At 50.7% G+C, this 18,578-nt stretch overlaps 1 protein-coding gene across 1 annotated transcript in view; it reads right to left on the bottom strand.

Moving 5' to 3' along the window:
- The window catches only part of traf7 (TNF receptor-associated factor 7), a 58,241-nt gene extending 40,053 nt beyond the window's left edge, over positions 1 to 18,188 (bottom strand). The window contains exons 1-7 of the mRNA XM_046336141.1: positions 18,082 to 18,188; positions 16,148 to 16,239; positions 5,772 to 5,888; positions 4,741 to 4,833; positions 4,483 to 4,516; positions 2,346 to 2,625; positions 1,846 to 1,980 (exon numbers count right to left, since the gene is read on the bottom strand). Coding sequence (XP_046192097.1) covers positions 1,846 to 1,980; positions 2,346 to 2,625; positions 4,483 to 4,516; positions 4,741 to 4,833; positions 5,772 to 5,888; positions 16,148 to 16,239; positions 18,082 to 18,133 — 803 coding nt within the window. The 5' untranslated portion in view covers positions 18,134 to 18,188. The remainder of the gene's footprint in view (positions 1 to 1,845; positions 1,981 to 2,345; positions 2,626 to 4,482; positions 4,517 to 4,740; positions 4,834 to 5,771; positions 5,889 to 16,147; positions 16,240 to 18,081) is intronic.
- Between the last annotated feature and the right edge of the window lie 390 nt (positions 18,189 to 18,578).

Genomic DNA, 18,578 nt, shown 5'->3' with positions numbered 1-18,578 from the left:
AGACAGGGAGAGAGAGGGGTCAGACAGGGAGAGAGAGGGGGTCAGACAGGGAGAGAGAGGGGTCAGACAGGGGGTCAGACAGGGGGGTCAGACAGGGGGGGGAGGTCAGACAGGGGGAGAGAGGGGTCAGACAGGGGGTCAGACAGGGAGAGAGAGGGGTCAGACATGTGGTCAGACAAGGTCAGACAGGGAGAGATAGGGGTCAGACAGGGAGAGAGAGGGGTCAGACAGGGGGTCAGACAGGGGGTCAGACAGGGGGTCAGACAGGGGTCAGACAAGGAGAGAGAGGGTCAGACAGGGGGTCAGACAGGGGGTCAGACAGGGAGAGAGAGAGGGGTCAGACAAGTGGTCAGACAGGGAGAGAGAGGGGGTCAGACAGGGGGTCAGACAGGGGTCAGACAGGGGGTCAGACAAGGATAGAGAGGGGTCAGACAGGGAGAGAGAGAGAGAGGGGTCAGACAGGGGGTCAGGGAGGTCAGGTAGAGGGTCAGACATGAGGTCGGGGGGGGGGGTCAGTGTGTGTTTATACTTTATGTTTGGGATGATTCCCACCCTGTGGTTATATCCTGTCAGAGGGGACAACATGACTGACTCAATGCTGTTCTGGGAGGAAGAGGGGACATCGTGACTGACTCAATGCTGTTCTGGGAGGAAGAGGGGACAACGTGACTGACTCAATGCTGCTCTGGGAGGAAGAGGGGACATCGTGACTGACTCAATGCTGCTCTGGGAGGAAGAAGGGACATCGTGACTGACTCAATGCTGCTCTGGGAGGAAGAGGGGACATCGTGACTGACTCAATGCTGTTCTGGGAGGAAGAGGGGACAACGTGACTGACTCAATGCTGCTCTGGGAGGAAGAGGGGACATCGTGACTGACTCAATGCTGTTCTGGGAGGAAGAGGGGACATCGTGACTGACTCAATGCTGTTCTGGGAGGAAGAGGGGACAACGTGACTGACTCAATGCTGCTCTGGGAGGAAGAGGGGACATCGTGACTGACTCAATGCTGCTCTGGGAGGAAGAGGGGACAACGTGACTGACTCAATGCTGCTCTGGGAGGAAGAGGGGACATCGTGACTGACTCAATGCTGCACTGGGAGGAAGAGGGGACATCGTGACTGACTCAATGCTGCTCTGGGAGGAAGAGGGGACATCGTGACTGACTCAATGCTGTTCTGGGAGGAAGGGGGGACATCGTGACTGACTCAATGCTGTTCTGGGAGGAAGAGGGGACAACGTGACTGACTCAATGCTGCTCTGGGAGGAAGAGGGGACATCGTGACTGACTCAATGCTGCTCTGGGAGGAAGAGGGGACAACGTGACTGACTCAATGCTGCTCTGGGAGGAAGAGGGGACAACGTGACTGACTCAATGCTGTTCTGGGAGGAAGAGGGGACATCGTGACTGACTCAATGCTGCTCTGGGAGGAAGAGGGGACAACGTGACTGACTCAATGCTGTTCTGGGAGGAAGAGGGGACAACGTGACTGACTCAATGCTGCTCTGGGAGGAAGAGGGGACAACGTGACTGACTCAATGCTGCTCTGGGAGGAAGAGGGGACAACGTGACTGACTCAATGCTGCTCTGGGAGGAAGAGGGGACAACGTGACTGACTCAATGCTGCTCTGGGAGGAAGAGGGGACAACGTGACTGACTCAATGCTGCTCTGGGAGGAAGAGCAAGGACATAAATTTAAATCTTGCCGGTCACGCTGTCTGGCACCCAATTTTCAGAAACGGTCATGAGAACGTGTGTGTGTGTGTGTGTGTGTGTGTGTGTGTGTGTGTGTGTGTGTGTGTGTGTGTGTGTGTGTGTGTGTGTGTGTGTGTGTGTGTGTCCTACCCATATTTGGAGTGAGGGCATTTGATGTGTTCGCATTCCTTTAGGTGTCCCTCCAGGTTCATGGTGAGGAGAGGAGGGCAGGAGGGGTTGTTGGGACAGCGCACTGGACGGTAGTCACAGCTCACCTCGTGCTCCCTGCAGGTCAGAGGTCAACATCAGGGCACACCTCAGGGGATCGTTTCCCTGAAACGTCTAACCAGCAAAGGGGATCGTTTCCCTCCGACGACGTCTAACCAGCAAAGGGGATCGTTTCCCTGAAACGTCTAACCAGCAAAGGGGATCGTTTCCCTGAAACGTCTAACCAGCAAAGGGCATCGTTCCTTCTAAATTCCGGCAGCTATAGACTCGTCTCTGCATCAGACACCTATTGAGGTCTGAGAACATCTGGACAAACGTTTGGATGTTTAGAGTGAACTGTCCTCTTCAAAAACACAACGACACAATAACTAACTAAACAAAAGTGACATCTCAGAGTGACATCTCAGAGTGACATCTCTTACTTGCGTGTGGTGAGCTTGATGGTAAAAGGACAGCCCATTGGATCAACCTCAAAGTTCCCAGGTCCTCCCATCTTAGGTGTCCCTTCACCCCGACTAGCAGCAGTGCCTCCTCCGGCCCCGTTAGGGGAAGCCCCTCCTCCGGCCCCGTTAGGGGAAGTGGGGCTGGTGTTTAAGAGCCGGCAGCCGTATTTACAGTGGATAAACAGCTCTCCTATCTGTTCTGCTACGGCTATGTTGTTCACCACCACCGTCAACTTAGCCGTGTCCACCGGACACTTATCTAGAGGAGGGGAGAGAGGGAGGAGGAGGGGAGGAGGAGGAGGGGAGAGAGGGAGGAGGGGAGGAGGAGGGGAGAGAGGGAGGAGGAGGGGTGGAGGAGGAGGGGTGGAGGAGGAGGGGAGAACAGGGAGGAGGAGGGGAGGAGGAGGAGGAGGAGGGGGAGAGGACAGGGAGAGAACAGGGAGGAGGGAGAGAACAGGGAGGAGGAGGGAGGGGTGGAGGAGGGGAGAGAGGGAGAGAACAGGGAGGGGAGAGGTAGAGGAGGGCAGAGAGGGAGAATGAGAGAACAGGAGAAAGAGAGGATGGGTGGAGGAGGGCAGAGAGGGAGAATGAGAGAACAGGAGAAAGAGAGGAGGGGTGGAGGAGGGCAGAGAGGGAGAATGAGAGACAGGAGAAAGAGAGGAGGGCAGAGAGGGAGAATGAGAGAACAGGAGAAAGAGGGGTGGAGGAGGGCAGAGAGGGAGAATGAGAGAACAGGAGAAAGAGAGGATGGGTGGAGGAGGGCAGAGAGGGAGAATGAGAGAACAGGAGAAAGAGGGGTGGAGGAGGGCAGAGAGGGAGAATGAGAGAACAGGAGAAAGAGAGGATGGGTGGAGGAGGGCAGAGAGAGGGAGAATGAGAGAACAGGAGAAAGAGAGGATGGGTGGAGGAGGGCAGAGAGAGGGAGAATGAGAGAACAGGAGAAAGATAGGAGGGGTGGAGGAGGGCAGAGAGAGGGAGAATGAGAGAACAGGAGAAAGATAGGAGGGGTAGAGGAGGGCAGAGAGAGGGAGAATGAGAGAACAGGAGAAAGATAGGAGGGGTGGAGGAGGGCAGAGAGAGGGAGAATGAGAGAACAGGAGAAAGATAGGAGGGGTAGAGGAGGGCAGAGAGAGGGAGAATGAGAGAACAGGAGAAAGATAGGAGGGGTGGAGGAGGGCAGAGAGAGGGAGAATGAGAGAACAGGAGAAAGATAGGAGGGGTAGAGGAGGGCAGAGAGAGGGAGAATGAGAGAACAGGAGAAAGATAGGAGGGGTGGAGGAGGGCAGAGAGAGGGAGAATGAGAGAACAGGAGAAAGATAGGAGGGGTGGAGGAGGGCAGAGAGAGGGAGAATGAGAGAATAGGCAGGAGGAGGGGTAGAGGAGGGCAGAGAGAGGGAGAGCGAGAGAACAGGGAGAAAGAGGGGAGGGGTGGAGGAGGGCAGAGAGAGGGAAAATGAGAGAACAGGGAGAAAGAGAGGAGGGGTGGAGGAGGGCAGAGAGAGGGAGAGCGAGAGAACAGGGAGAAAGAGGGGAGGGGTGGAGGAGGGCAGAGAGAGGGAAAATGAGAGAACAGGGAGAAAGAGAGGAGGGGTGGAGGAGGGCAGAGAGGGAGAATGAGAGAACAGGAGAAAGAGAGGAGGGGTGGAGGAGGGCAGAGAGAGGGAGAGCGAGAGAACAGGGAGAAAGAGGGGAGGGGTGGAGGAGGGCAGAGAGAGGGAAAATGAGAGAACAGGGAGAAAGAGAGGAGGGGTGGAGGAGGGCAGAGAGAGGGAGAATGAGAGAACAGGAGAAAGAGAGGAGGGGTGGAGGAGGGCAGAGGGAGAATGAGAGAACAGGAGAAAGATAGGAGGGGTGGAGGAGGGCAGAGAGAGGGAGAATGAGAGAATAGACAGGAGGAGGGGTAGAGGAGGGCAGAGAGAGGGAGAATGAGAGAATAGGCAGGAGGAGGGCAGAGAGAGGGAGAATGAGAGAATAGACAGGAGGAGGGGTAGAGGAGGGCAGAGAGAGGGAGAATGAGAGATAAACGAATGTAACAACAATTTGCATTCACATATATATGTGATGCTGGAAAGGTGTAACTATTTAACCAACAGTGTAGGAAGGTAAAGTCCCCTACCGGAGGTCAAGGCACATCGCCTGCAGAAGGTGTGCTGGAGGGAGAGACAGATAGAGACAGTGGTCAATGAAGGAGGTTGTGAGGAGAGGAGGGGTGAGGAGAGGAGGGGTGAAGAGAGGAAGTGAGAGGCTAGCAGATGGTTTCTCTCACCCCACAGGTGGTGATGACAGGGTCTTTGAAGGAGGGGTGAGGAGAGGAGGGGTGAGGAGAGGAGGGGTGAGGAGAGGAAGTGAGAGGCTAGCGGATGGTTTCTCTCACCCCACAGGTGGTGATGACAGGGTCTTTGAAGACACTGCAGCAGAGCTGACAACACAGCTTCACCGACGGCTGCTCTGCAAACACCAGGGGCTCCTACACACACATCACTAGCATAGTTAGCATTCAGGTATCACTAACATTCAGGTATCACTAGCACAGTTAGCATTCAGGTATCACTAACATTCAGGTATCACTAGCACAGTTAGCATTCAGGTATCACTAACATTCAGGTATCACTAGCACAGTTAGCATTCAGGTATCACGAGCACAGTTAGCATTCAGATATCACTAGCATTCATGTATCACTAGCACAGTTAGCATTTAGGTATCACTAGCATTCAGGTATCACGAGCACAGTTAGCATTCAGGTATCACTAGCATTCAGGTATCACTAGCACAGTTAGCATTCAGGTATCACTAGCACAGTTAGCATTCAGATATCACTAGCATTCAGGTATTACTAGCATTCAGGTATCACTAGCACAGTTAGCATTCAGGTATCACTAGCACTGTCGAAACGTTGGCATTACATTTTTGCATCTGAGCTCCAAGAGTGTGCGGCTTTCTTTTATTTTCAAATCACTAGCACAGTTAGCATTCAGGTATCACTAACATTCAGGTATCACTAGCACAGTTAGCATTCAGGCATCGATAGCACCGGGGGTATCGTCAGCATCGATAGCACCGGGGGTATCGTCAGCATCGATAGCACCGGGGGTATCGGTAGCACCGGGGGTATCGGTAGCATCGGTAGCACCGGGGGTATCGTCAGCATCGATAGCACCGGGGGTATCGTCAGCATCGATAGCACCCGGGGGTATCGTCAGCATCGATAGCACCCGGGGGTATCGTCAGCATCGATAGCACCGGGGTACCATTGAAGTATAATTAGCATTGAGTTAACATTGGCATCGATAGCGTTAGCGCATTTAATGTTGAAGAATTGTTAGCATCGAGTTAACATTGGCATCGATAGCGTATTTAATGTTGAAGGATTGTTAGCACCTTTAGCATCATTAGTGTAGCCATACCGTGTCGTCGTCGTCCTCGTGAAGAGAGAAGGTCGAGCGGAGAGACATGTTGGACTCAGAGAGGAGGGAACGCACCGAGATGGCAGAGTCAGAACGCCTCGGGGTGCTGATGGGGAGCTGGGGGGGGGGACAGAGACAGAGAGAGACATGTTGGACTCAGAGAGGAGGGAACGCACCGAGATGGCAGAGTCAGAACGCCTCGGGGTGCTGATGGGGAGCTGAGGGGGGGGACAGAGACAGACATGTTGGACTCAGAGAGGAGGGAACGCACCGAGATGGCAGAGTCAGAACGCCTCGGGGTGCAACTCCCCTCCAAGTCTCCGACCACTGCCTTGTATCCTTTTCCCTCTCGCTCTCATCCAACACCTCCCACACTGCCCCTACTCGGATGGTATCGCGCCGTCCCAACCTTCGCTCTCTCTCCCCCGCTACTCTCTCCTCTTCCATCCTATCATCTCTTCCCTCCGCTCAAACCTTCTCCCACCTATCTCCTGATTCTGCCTCCTCAACCCTCCTCTCCTCCCTCTCTGCATCCCTTGACTCTCTATGTCCCCTATCCTCCAGGCCGGCTCTGTCCTCCCCTCCCGCTCCGTGGCTCGATGACTCATTGCGAGCTCACAGAACAGGGCTCCGGGCAGCCGAGCGGAAATGGAGGAAAACTCGCCTCCCTGCGGACCTGGCATCCTTTCACTCCCTCCTCTCTACATTTTCCTCCTCTGTCTCTGCTGCTAAAGCCACTTTCTACCACGCTAAATTCCAAGCATCTGCCTCTAACCCTAGGAAGCTCTTTGCCACCTTCTCCTCCCTCCTGAATCCTCCGCCCCCTCTCCTCCCTCTCTGCAGATGACTTCGTCAACCATTTTGAAAAGAAGGTCGACGACATCCGATCCTCGTTTGCTAAGTCAAACGACACCGCTGGTTCTGCTCACACTGCCCTACCCTGTGCTCTGACCTATTTCTCCCCTCTCTCTCCAGATGAAATCTCGCGTCTTGTGACGGCCGGCCGCCCAACAACCTGCCCGCTTGACCCTATCCCCTCCTCTCTTCTCCAGACCATTTCCGGAGACCTTCTCCCTTACCTCACCTCGCTCATCAACTCATCCCTGACCGTTGGCTACGTCCCTTCCGTCTTCAAGAGAGCGAGAGTTGCACCCCTTCTGAAAAAACCTACACTCGATCCCTCCGATGTCAACAATTACAGACCAGTATCCCTTCTTTCTTTTCTCTCCAAAACTCTTGAACGTGCCGTCCTTGGCCAGCTCTCCCGCTATCTCTCTCTGAATGACCTTCTTGATCCAAATCAGTCAGGTTTCAAGACTAGTCATTCAACTGAGACTGCTCTCCTCTGTATCACGGAGGCGCTCCGCACTGCTAAAGCTAACTCTCTCTCCTCTGCTCTCATCCTTCTAGATCTATCGGCTGCCTTCGATACTGTGAACCATCAGATCCTCCTCTCCACCCTCTCCGAGTTGGGCATCTCCGGCGCGGCCCACGCTTGGATTGCGTCCTACCTGACAGGTCGCTCCTACCAGGTGGCGTGGCGAGAATCTGTCTCCTCACCACGCGCTCTCACCACTGGTGTCCCCCAGGGCTCTGTTCTTGGCCCTCTCCTATTCTCGCTATACACCAAGTCACTTGGCTCTGTCATAACCTCACATGGTCTCTCTTATCATTGCTATGCAGACGACACACAATTAATCTTCTCCTTTCCCCTTCTGATGACCAGGTGGCGAATCGCATCTCTGCATGTCTGGCAGACATATCAGTGTGGATGACGGATCACCACCTCAAGCTGAACCTCGGCAAGACGGAGCTGCTCTTCCTCCCGGGGAAGGACTGCCCGTTCCATGATCTCGCCATCACGGTTGACAACTCCATTGTGTCCTCCTCCCAGAGCGCCAAGAACCTTGGCGTGATCCTGGACAACACCCTGTCGTTCTCAACTAACATCAAGGCGGTGGCCCGTTCCTGTAGGTTCATGCTCTACAACATCCGCAGAGTACGACCCTGCCTCACACAGGAAGCGGCGCAGGTCCTAATCCAGGCACTTGTCATCTCCCGTCTGGATTACTGCAACTCGCTGTTGGCTGGGCTCCCTGCCTGTGCCATTAAACCCCTTCAACTCATCCAGAACGCCGCAGCCCGTCTGGTGTTCAACCTTCCCAAGTTCTCTCACGTCACCCCGCTCCTCCGTTCTCTCCACTGGCTTCCAGTTGAAGCTCGCATCCGCTACAAGACCATGGTGCTTGCCTACGGAGCTGTGAGGGGAACGGCACCTCAGTACCTCCAGGCTCTGATCAGGCCCTACACCCAAACAAGGGCACTGCATTCATCCACCTCTGGCCTGCTCGCCTCCCTACCACTGAGGAAGTACAGCTCCCGCTCAGCCCAGTCAAAACTGTTCGCTGCCCTGGCCCCCCAATGGTGGAACAAACTCCCTCACGACGCCAGGACAGCGGAGTCAATCACCACCTTCCGGAGACACCTGAAACCCCACCTCTTTAAGGAATACCTAGGATAGGTTAAGTAATCCCTCTCACCCCACCCCCCCTAAGTTTTAGATGCACTATTGTTAAGTGACTGTCCCACTGGATGTCATAAGGTGAATGCACCAATTTGTAAGTCGCTCTGGATAAGAGCGTCTGCTAAATGACTTAAATGTAAATGTGATGGGGAGCTGAGGGGGGGGACAGAGACAGAGAGAGACATGTTGGACTCAGAGAGGAGGGAACGCACCGAGATGGCAGAGTCAGAACGCCTCGGGGTGCTGATGGGGAGCTGGGGGGGGGACAGAGACAGAGAGAGACATGTTGGACTCAGAGAGGAGGGAACGCACCGAGATGGCAGAGTCAGAACGCCTCGGGGTGCTGATGGGGAGCTGAGGGGGGACAGAGACAGAGAGAGACATGTTGGACTCAGAGAGGAGGGAACGCACCGAGATGGCAGAGTCAGAACGCCTCGGGGTGCTGATGGGGAGCTGGGGGGGACAGAGACAGAGAGAGACATGTTGGACTCAGAGAGGAGGGAACGCACCGAGATGGCAGAGTCAGAACGCCTCGGGGTGCTGATGGGGAGCTGGGGGGGGACAGAGACAGAGAGAGACATGTTGGACTCAGAGAGGAGGGAACGCACCGAGATGGCAGAGTCAGAACGCCTCGGGGTGCTGATGGGGAGCTGGGGGGGGGACAGAGACAGAGAGAGACATGTTGGACTCAGAGAGGAGGGAACGCACCGAGATGGCAGAGTCAGAACGCCTCGGGGTGCTGATGGGGAGCTGAGGGGGGACAGAGACAGAGAGAGACATGTTGGACTCAGAGAGGAGGGAACGCACCGAGATGGCAGAGTCAGAACGCCTCGGGGTGCTGATGGGGAGCTGAGGGGGGACAGAGACAGAGAGAGACATGTTGGCCTCAGAGAGGAGGGAACGCACCGAGATGGCAGAGTCAGAACGCCTCGGGGTGCTGATGGGGAGCTGGGGGGGACAGAGACAGAGAGAGACATGTTGGACTCAGAGAGGAGGGAACGCACCGAGATGGCAGAGTCAGAACGCCTCGGGGTGCTGATGGGGAGCTGGGGGGGGACAGAGACAGAGAGAGACATGTTGGACTCAGAGAGGAGGGAACGCACCGAGATGACAGAGTCAGAACGCCTCGGGGTGCTGATGGGGAGCTGGGGGGACAGAGACAGAGAGAGACATGTTGGACTCAGAGAGGAGGGAACGCACCGAGATGGCAGAGTCAGAACGCCTCGGGGTGCTGATGGGGAGCTGAGGGGGGACAGAGACAGAGAGAGACATGTTGGACTCAGAGAGGAGGGAACGCACCGAGATGGCAGAGTCAGAACGCCTCGGGGTGCTGATGGGGAGCTGGGGGGGGGGACAGAGACAGAGAGAGACATGTTGGACTCAGAGAGGAGGGAACGCACCGAGATGGCAGAGTCAGAACGCCTCGGGGTGCTGATGGGGAGCTGGGGGGGGGGGGACAGAGACAGAGAGAGACATGTTGGACTCAGAGAAGAGGGAACGCACCGAGATGGCAGAGTCAGAACGCCTCGGGGTGCTGATGGGGAGCTGAGGGGGGGACAGAGACAGAGAGAGCGAGTAATGATACCTAGGTTATATACACAGGGTACGAGTACTGAGTCACGATAGCTAGGTTATATAGACAGGGTACCAGTACTGAGTAATGATACCTAGGTTATATACACAGGGTACCAGTACTGAGTAATGATACCTAGGTTATATACACAGGGTACCAGTACTGAGTAATGATAACTAGGTTATATACACAGGGTACCAGTACTGAGTAATGATAACTAGGTTATATACACAGGGTACCAGTACTGAGTAATGATAACTAGGTTATATAGACAGGGTACCAGTACTGAGTAATGATAACTAGGTTATATAGACAGGGTACCAGTACTGAGTAACGATAACTAGGCAGTCTCATCCTGGTCTGATGAGTGTGGGTCTAGGGGTTTCTGGGATAACGGTGCTGATGATTGTGGGTCTAGGATTTCTGGGATAACGGTGCTGATGAGTGTGGGTCTAGGGGTTTCTGGGATGACGGTGCTGATGAGTGTGGGTCTAGGGGTTTCTGGGATGACGGTGCTGATGAGTGTGGGTCTAGGGGTTTCTGGGATAACGGTGCTGATGAGTGTGGGTCTAGGGGTTTCTGGGATGACGGTGCTGATGAGTGTGGGTCTAGGGGTTTCTGGGATGACGGTGCTGATGAGTGTGGGTCTAGGGGTTTCTGGGATGACGGTGCTGATGTGAGTCAAAGCCTTTCATGGCTACAGATGTAAGTGCTAATAGGTCGCTAGTCATTCAGACAGGTAACCATGGCATTTTTTGGGCACAGGGACCATGATGGTCTGAAACATGTCGGTATAACAGACGGAGTCGGGGGTTGAAACGGTCAGTGAAGACACTAACCAGCTGGCCAGTGCTCCGAACACGTGTCCTGGTAAATCGGTCTGTTCCTGCGGCCTTGTGAACGTTAAAACCTATTTAAAGATCTACAGAGAGGTTGGTTCACACAGTCGTCTGGAACAGTCGGTGCGCTCATGCATGGTTCAGTGTTGCTTGTGAAGGTTAAACCTATTTAAAGATCTTACATGAGCTACAGAGAGGTTGTTCACACAGTCGTCTGGAACAGTCGGTGCGCTCGTGCATGGTTCAGTGTTGCTTGTGAAGGTTAAACCTATTTAAAGATCTTACGCACATGAGCTACAGAGAGGTTGTTCACACAGTCGTCTGGAACAGTCGGTGCGCTCATGCATGGTTCAGTGTTGCTTGCCTCAAGAGTGAGCATAGACTGTATTTAGCTCATCTGGTGGGCTCGCGTCACTGGGCAGCTCGCGGTTGGGTTACCCTTTGTAAATCCGTGATAGTTTGAAAGCCCCCCCCTGCCACATCCGACGAGTGTCGGACCCGGTGTCGTAGGATTCTACCTGAGAGTCCTCTTGCCTGTTTTATATCTTTCGTCAGAAGTCGTAGCAGGATTTACTTATCCGTGTCCGGGTTAGTGTTCCCGCTCCTTGAAAGCGACAAGTCTTCCCGGTTGGGATATATTCGTCACCGTGGGGACGAAGACGTCGTCGCCCTTATTAATGAAGTCAGTGACTGATGTGGTAAAACTCCTCAATTACCATCGGGTGATTTCCCGGGAACATATTCCAGAATGTTCCAAGAAGCTAATCAGAAGCTAGTTCAGAAGCTAGTTAGCTTCTTTACTGGCAAATCGTTAGTATTCAGCTAACCACGGTTTGTGGTCATCAGCTATCCTTTAGCTTGAAAATCTATCGCCAGTTTTGTACGGCGCAGCACGGCTCGGAACGGAACATACCGGACCAATTTCTCTCCATGTCCTTGGATTTCAACTGCTCTCTGGACATTCATTCCCGGATCTCACAGCTAGCTAGCTGCTATCCGTGTGTCTATCTGCTCTCGTCGATTCCGGAGCAAACATAAATTACTCCGGAGCTAGCCAGCTCCGTAAATCACTCCTGAGCTCCGTCAATCACTCCTGGGCTGCAGTCACCTATCCGGACCCGTTTCACTGCCTACGCGGAGCCCCACCGGGCCTTCACAACTGGACTGCCGACGTTGTCTACCCGAAGGAGATCCGGCTGGCTCCTCCGTCGCGACGTTACCTGAACGCCCATCTGCGGCCTGCTATCCGTTAGCTGTCTTACCGGCAGCTCTCAGAATAGACAATCGGACAATTTATTTATTTTTATTATTATTATTATTATGTTTATTCTTGGGCCTCTATAACTATATCTATTGTTTTTATTTTATTTTTGTTGTTGTGTGATTTGGACTAATTCCCTCTACCACACGGAACCCCACTAATCTACTGACGGAACGCAAGAGGTGGCTAACAACAGACCCCCTTCCTATGCTAGCTTGCTACCGATGTCCTGGCTAGCTGTCTAAATCGCCTTGACCCCGAAACCAACCACTCCACTCTCTGGACTCTTTTGATCACTCGACTAAGGATGCCTCTCCTTAATGTCAATATGTCTTGTCCATTGCTGTTCTGGTTAGTGTTTATTGGCTTATTTCACTGTAGAGCCTCTAGTCCTGCTCACTATACATTATCCAATTTATTAGTTCCACCACCCACACATGCAATGACATCTCCTGGTTTCAATGATGTTTCTAGAGACAATATCTCTCTCTTCATCACTCAATACCTAGGTCTACCTCCACTGTATTCACATCCTACCATACATTTGTCTATACATTATACCTTGATGCTATTTTATCGCCCCCAGAAACCTCCTTTTACTCTCTGTTCCAGACGTTATAGACGACCAATTCGTATTGCTTTTAGCCGTACCCTTATTCTTCTCCTCCTATGTTCCTCTGGCGATGTAGAGGTGAATCCAGGCCCTGCAATGCCTAGCTCCACTCCTATTCCCCAGGCGCTCTCTTTTGATGACTTCTGTAACCGTAATAGCCTTGGTTTCATGCATGTTAACATTAGAAGCCTCCTCCCTAAGTTTGTTCTATTCACTGCTTTAGCACACTCTGCCAACCCGGATGTTCTAGCTGTGTCTGAATCCTGGCTTAGGAAGACCACCAAAAATTCTGAAATTTTAATTCCAAATTACAACATTTTCAGACAAGATAGAACTGCCAAAGGGGGCGGTGTTGCAATCTACTGCAAAGATAGCCTGCAGAGTTCTGTCCTACTATCCAGGTCTGTACCCAAACAATTTGAACTTCTACTTCTAAAAATCCACCTCTCTAAAAACAAGTCTCTCACCGTTGCCGCCTGCTATAGACCACCCTCTGCCCCCAGCTGTGCTCTGGACACCATATGTGAACTGATTGCCTCCATCTATCTTCAGAGCTCGTGCTGCTAGGCGACCTAAACTGGAACATGCTTAACACCCCAGCCATCCTACAATCTAAACTTGATGCCCTCAATCTCACTCAAATTATCAATGAACCTACCAGGTACCCCCAAAGCCTTAAACACGGGCACCCTCATAGATATCATCCTAACCAACTTCCCCTCTAAATACACCTCTGCTGTCTTCAACCAAGATCTCAACGATCACTGCCTCATTGCCTGCATCCGTAATGGGTCAGCGGTCAAACGACCTCCACTCATCACTGTAAAACGCTCCTTGAAACACTTCAGCGAGCAGGCCTTTCTAATCGACCTGGCCGGGGTATCCTGGAAGGATATTGATCTCATCCCGTCAGTAGAGGATGCCTGGATATTTTTTTTAAATGCCTTCCTAACCATCTTAAATAAACATGCCCATTCAAGAAATTTAGAACCAGGAACAGATATAGCCCTTGGTTCTCCCCAGACCTGACTGCCCTTAACCAACACAAAAACATCCTATGGCGTTCTGCATTAGCATCGAACAGCCCCCGTGATATGCAGCTATTCAGGGAAGCTAGAAACCGTTATACACAGGCAGTTAGAAAAGCCAAGGCTAGCTTTTTCAAGCAGAAATTTGCTTCCTGCAACACTAACTCAAAAAAGTTCTGGGACACTGTAAAGTCCATGGAGAATAAGAACACCTCCTCCCAGCTACCCACTGCACTGAAGATAGGAAACACTGTCACCACTGATAAATCCACCATAATTGAGAATTTCAATAAGCATTTTTCTACGGCTGGCCATGCTTTCCACCTGGCTACTCCTACCCCGGTCAACAGCACTGCACCCCCAACAGCAACTCGCCCAAGCCTTCCCCATTTCTCCTTCTCCCAAATCCACTCTGCTGATGTTCTGAAAGAGCTGAAAAATCTGGACCCCTACAAATCAGCCGGGCTAGACAATCTGGACCCTTTCTTTCTAAAATTATCTGCCGAAATTGTTGCCACCCCTATTACTAGCCTGTTCAACCTCTCTTTCGTGTCGTCTGAGATTCCCAAAGATTGGAAAGCAGCTGCGGTCATCCCCCTCTACAAAGGGGGGGACACTCTTGACCCAAACTGCTACAGACCTATATCTATCCTACCATGCCTTTCTAAGGTCTTCGAAAGCCAAGTCAACAAACAGATTACCGACCATTTCGAATCTAACCATACCTTCTCTGCTATGCAATCTGGTTTCAGAGCTGGTCATGGGTGCACCTCAGCCACGCTCAAGGTCCTAAACGATATCTTAACCGCCATCGATAAGAAACATTACTGTGCAGCCGTATTCATTGATCTGGCCAAGGCTTTCAATTCTGTCAACCACCACATCCTCATCGGCAGACTCGACAGCCTTGGTTTATCAAATGATTGCCTCGCCTGGTTCACCAACTACTTCTCTGATAGAGTTCAGTGTGTCAAATCGGAGGGTCTGCTGTCCGGACCTCTGGCAGTCTCTATGGGGGTGCCACAGGGTTCAATTCTTGGACCGACTCTCTTATCTGTATACATCAATGAGGTCGCTCTTGCTGCTGGTGAGTCCCTGATCCACCTCTACGCAGACGACACCATTCTGTATACTTCCGGCCCTTCTTTGGACACTGTGTTAAACAACCCTCCAGGCAAGCTTCAATGCCATACAACTCTCCTTCGGTGGCCTCCAATTGCTCTTAAATACAAGTAAAACTAAATCCATGCTCTTCAACCGATCACTGCCTGCACCTACCCGCCTGTCCAACATCACTACTCTGGACGGCTCTGACTTAGAATACGTGGACAACTACAAATACTTAGGTGTCTGGTTAGACTGTAAACTCTCCTTCCAGACCCATATCAAACATCTCCAATCCAAAGTTAAATCTAGAATTGGCTTCCTATTTCGCAACAAAGCATCCTTCACTCATGCTGCCAAACATACCCTTGTAAAACTGACCATCCTACCAATCCTCCACTTTGGCGATGTCATTTACAAAATAGCCTCCAATACCCTACTCAACAAATTGGATGCAGTCTATCACAGTGCAATCCGTTTTGTCACCAAAGCCCCATATACTACCCACCATTGCGACCTGTACGCTCTCGTTGGCTGGCCCTCGCTTCATACTCGTCGCCAAACCCACTGGCTCCATGTCATCTACAAGACCCTGCTAGGTAAAGTCCCCCCTTATCTCAGCTCGCTGGCCACCATAGCATCTCCCACCTGTAGCACACGCTCCAGCAGGTATATCTCTCTGGTCACCCCCAAAACCAATTCTTTCTTTGGCCGCCTCTCCTTCCAGTTCTCTGCTGCCAGTGACTGGAACGAACTGCAAAAATCTCTGAAACTGGAAACACTTATCTCCCTCACTAGCTTTAAGCACCAACTGTCAGAGCATCTTACAGATTACTGCCCCTGTACATAGCCCACCTATAATTTAGCCCAAACAACTACCTCTTTCCCAACTGTATTTAATTAATTTATTTATTTTGCTCCTTTGCACCCCATTATTTTTATGTCTACTTTGCACATTCTTCCATTGCAAAACTACTATTCCAGTGTTTTACTTGCTATATTGTATTTACTTTGCCACCATGGCCTTTTTTGCCTTTACCTCCCTTCTCACCTCATTTGCTCACGTTGTATATAGACTTGTTTATACTGTATTATTGACTGTATGTTTGTTTTACTCCATGTGTAACTCTGTGTCGTTGTATCTGTCGAACTGCTTTGCTTTATCTTGGCCAGGTCGCAATTGTAAATGAGAACTTGTTCTCAACTTGCCTACCTGGTTAAATAAAGGTGACATAAAAAATTTATTGAACTATGAACCAGTCAAATAAACTTCATTTGAAATAAATCACATTTTCTATACATTATATTTCTATAGAACACAAAGAGAACATGAGCTAAATCAGTGTGTGTGTGTGTGTGTAGTGTGTGTGTGTAGTGTGTGTGTGTGTGTGTAGTGTGTGTGTAGTGTGTAGTGTGTGTGTGTAGTGTGTGTACCATGCCATCCTCGTCGTCTCGTGGCGAGTATGTGAGGGTACTGGAGGAGGAGGGGGTACGGCGGTGCTGCTTGTAGGTACCGGAGGCTTCCGCTGAAACAGAGAGAGAGTCTGGGGTTACCATTAGTTATCTTATAGTTTAACTTAACCATATTTAGGAACCATTCAGTTACCATAGTGACCTTAAACTAAGGTGAACACGGAGTGGAGAGAGAGTCTGGGGTTACCCTTAGTCATCTTATAGTTTAACTTAACCATATTTAGGAACCATTCAGTTACCATAGTGACCTTATTAAACTAAGATGAACACTGAGTGGAGAGAGAGTCTGGGGTTACCCTTAGTCATCTTATAGTTTAACTTAACCATATTTAGGAACCATTCAGTTACCTTAAACTAAGGTGAACACAGAGCGGAGTGGAGAGAGAGTCTGGGGTTACCCTTAGTCATCTTATAGTTTAACCATATTTTAGGTACCATACAGTTACCATAGTGACCTTAAACTCACTAGGAAGTTACCACAATAAATCGCTGACACCATAGAATCTAGATTATATATTTCTATGTCTGACACCTATGGCTTAGTGAGTGAGGTTAAACTGACACCATAGAAATGTAATCTAAAAACTAGATTCTATGGTGTCAGTTTAACCTCAGACTAAACCCTTGGTGTGTCAGACATAATCTAGAGTTTCGATTACATTTCTGTCTCTGACACACCAAGGGCTTTGTCTGAGGTTAAACTGACACAATAGAATCTAGATTATATATTTATACGTGTGACCTAGGGCTTAGTCAGTGAGGTTACACTGACACCATATAATCTAGATTATATATTTCTGTCTCCGACACACCAAGGGCTTAGTCAGTGAGGTTACACTGACACCATAGAAATATATAACCTAGATTCTATGGTGTCAGTGTAACCTCACTGACTAAGCCCTTGGTGTGTCAGACATAGAAATATATAACCTAGATTCTATGTCTGACACACCAAGGGCTTAGTCAGTGAGGTTACACTGACACCATAGAATCTAGATTATATATTTCTATGTCTGACCTAGGGCTTTGTCTGAGGTTAAACTGACACCATAGAATCTAGATGATATATTTCTACGTCTGACCTGGGGCTTTGTCTGAGGTTAAACTGACACCATAGAATCTAGATGATATATTTCTACATCTGACCTGGGGCTTAGTCAGTGAGGTTAAACTGACACCATAGAATCTAGATTATATATTTCTACGTCTGACCTATGGCTTAGTCAGTGAGGCTAAACTGACACCATAGAATCTAGATTATATATTTCTACGTTTGACACACCTATGGCTTTGTCTGAGGTTAAACTGACACAATAGAATCTAGATTATATATTTCTACATCTGACCTAGGGCTTAGTTCTTAGGTTACACTGACACCATATAATCTAGATTATATATTTCTACATCTGACCTAGGGCTTTGTTCTTAGGTTACACTGACACCATAGGATCTAGATTATATATTTCTACATCTGACCTAGGGCTTTGTTCTTAGGTTACACTGACACCATAGAATCTAGATGATATATTTCTACGTCTGACCTAGGGCTTTGTTCTTAGGTTACACTGACACCATAGAATCTAGATGATATATTTCTACGTCTGACCTGGGGCTTTGTCTGAGGTTAAACTGACACCATAGAATCTAGATGATATATTTCTACGTCTGACCTAGGGCTTTGTTCTTAGGTTACACTGACACCATAGAATCTAGATGATATATTTCTACGTCTGAACTGGGGCTTTGTCTGAGGTTAAACTGACACCATAGAATCTAGATTATATATTTCTACGTCTGACCTAGGGCTTTGTCTGAGGTTACACTTCCAGGATGTTGCTGACATGATTCCTTATCAGAGTTTTTCCCTGACAGAGGTTTTCCTGAGGTGGACTCACTTTTAGCTCCAGGAACCACGGCTGAGAAGGTGGGGCCGAAGGAGGCCTCCATGCTGGTGGGTTGTCACCCCGCTGGGGGGGGTCTGGCTGAGGGAGGGGGGTTGAGATGTCTGGATGGGTGGCAGGCTGCTGCTGGTGCTCTGGAGGTGCTGGAGTAGAGGACACTCACTGCTGCTCACAACCCACAACCCTCTACAGCCTGGGGGGTACAGGAGGTCAGAGGTCAGGGGAACCCACACACTGGACACAGCCTCTACAGTCTGGGGGGTGGGGGGGTGGTACAGGAGGTCAGGGGAACCCACACACTGGACACAGCCTCTACAGTCTGGGGGTTGGGGGGGTGGTACAGGAGGTCAGGGGAACCCACACACTGGACACAGCCTCAACAAATGACAAACCTATTGACCTTAATCTCAGACCAACGGGTGACCATCTGAGATCAGACCAACAGGTGACCATCTGAGATCAGACCAACAGGTGACCATCTGAGATCAGAC

The sequence above is a fragment of the Oncorhynchus gorbuscha genome, unplaced genomic scaffold (assembly GCF_021184085.1).
Source record: "Oncorhynchus gorbuscha isolate QuinsamMale2020 ecotype Even-year unplaced genomic scaffold, OgorEven_v1.0 Un_scaffold_947, whole genome shotgun sequence".
Classification (NCBI taxonomy): domain Eukaryota; kingdom Metazoa; phylum Chordata; class Actinopteri; order Salmoniformes; family Salmonidae; genus Oncorhynchus; species Oncorhynchus gorbuscha.
The sequence above is the reverse complement of the archived record's forward strand: the minus strand, read 5'-3'. Positions and strand labels throughout refer to the sequence as shown.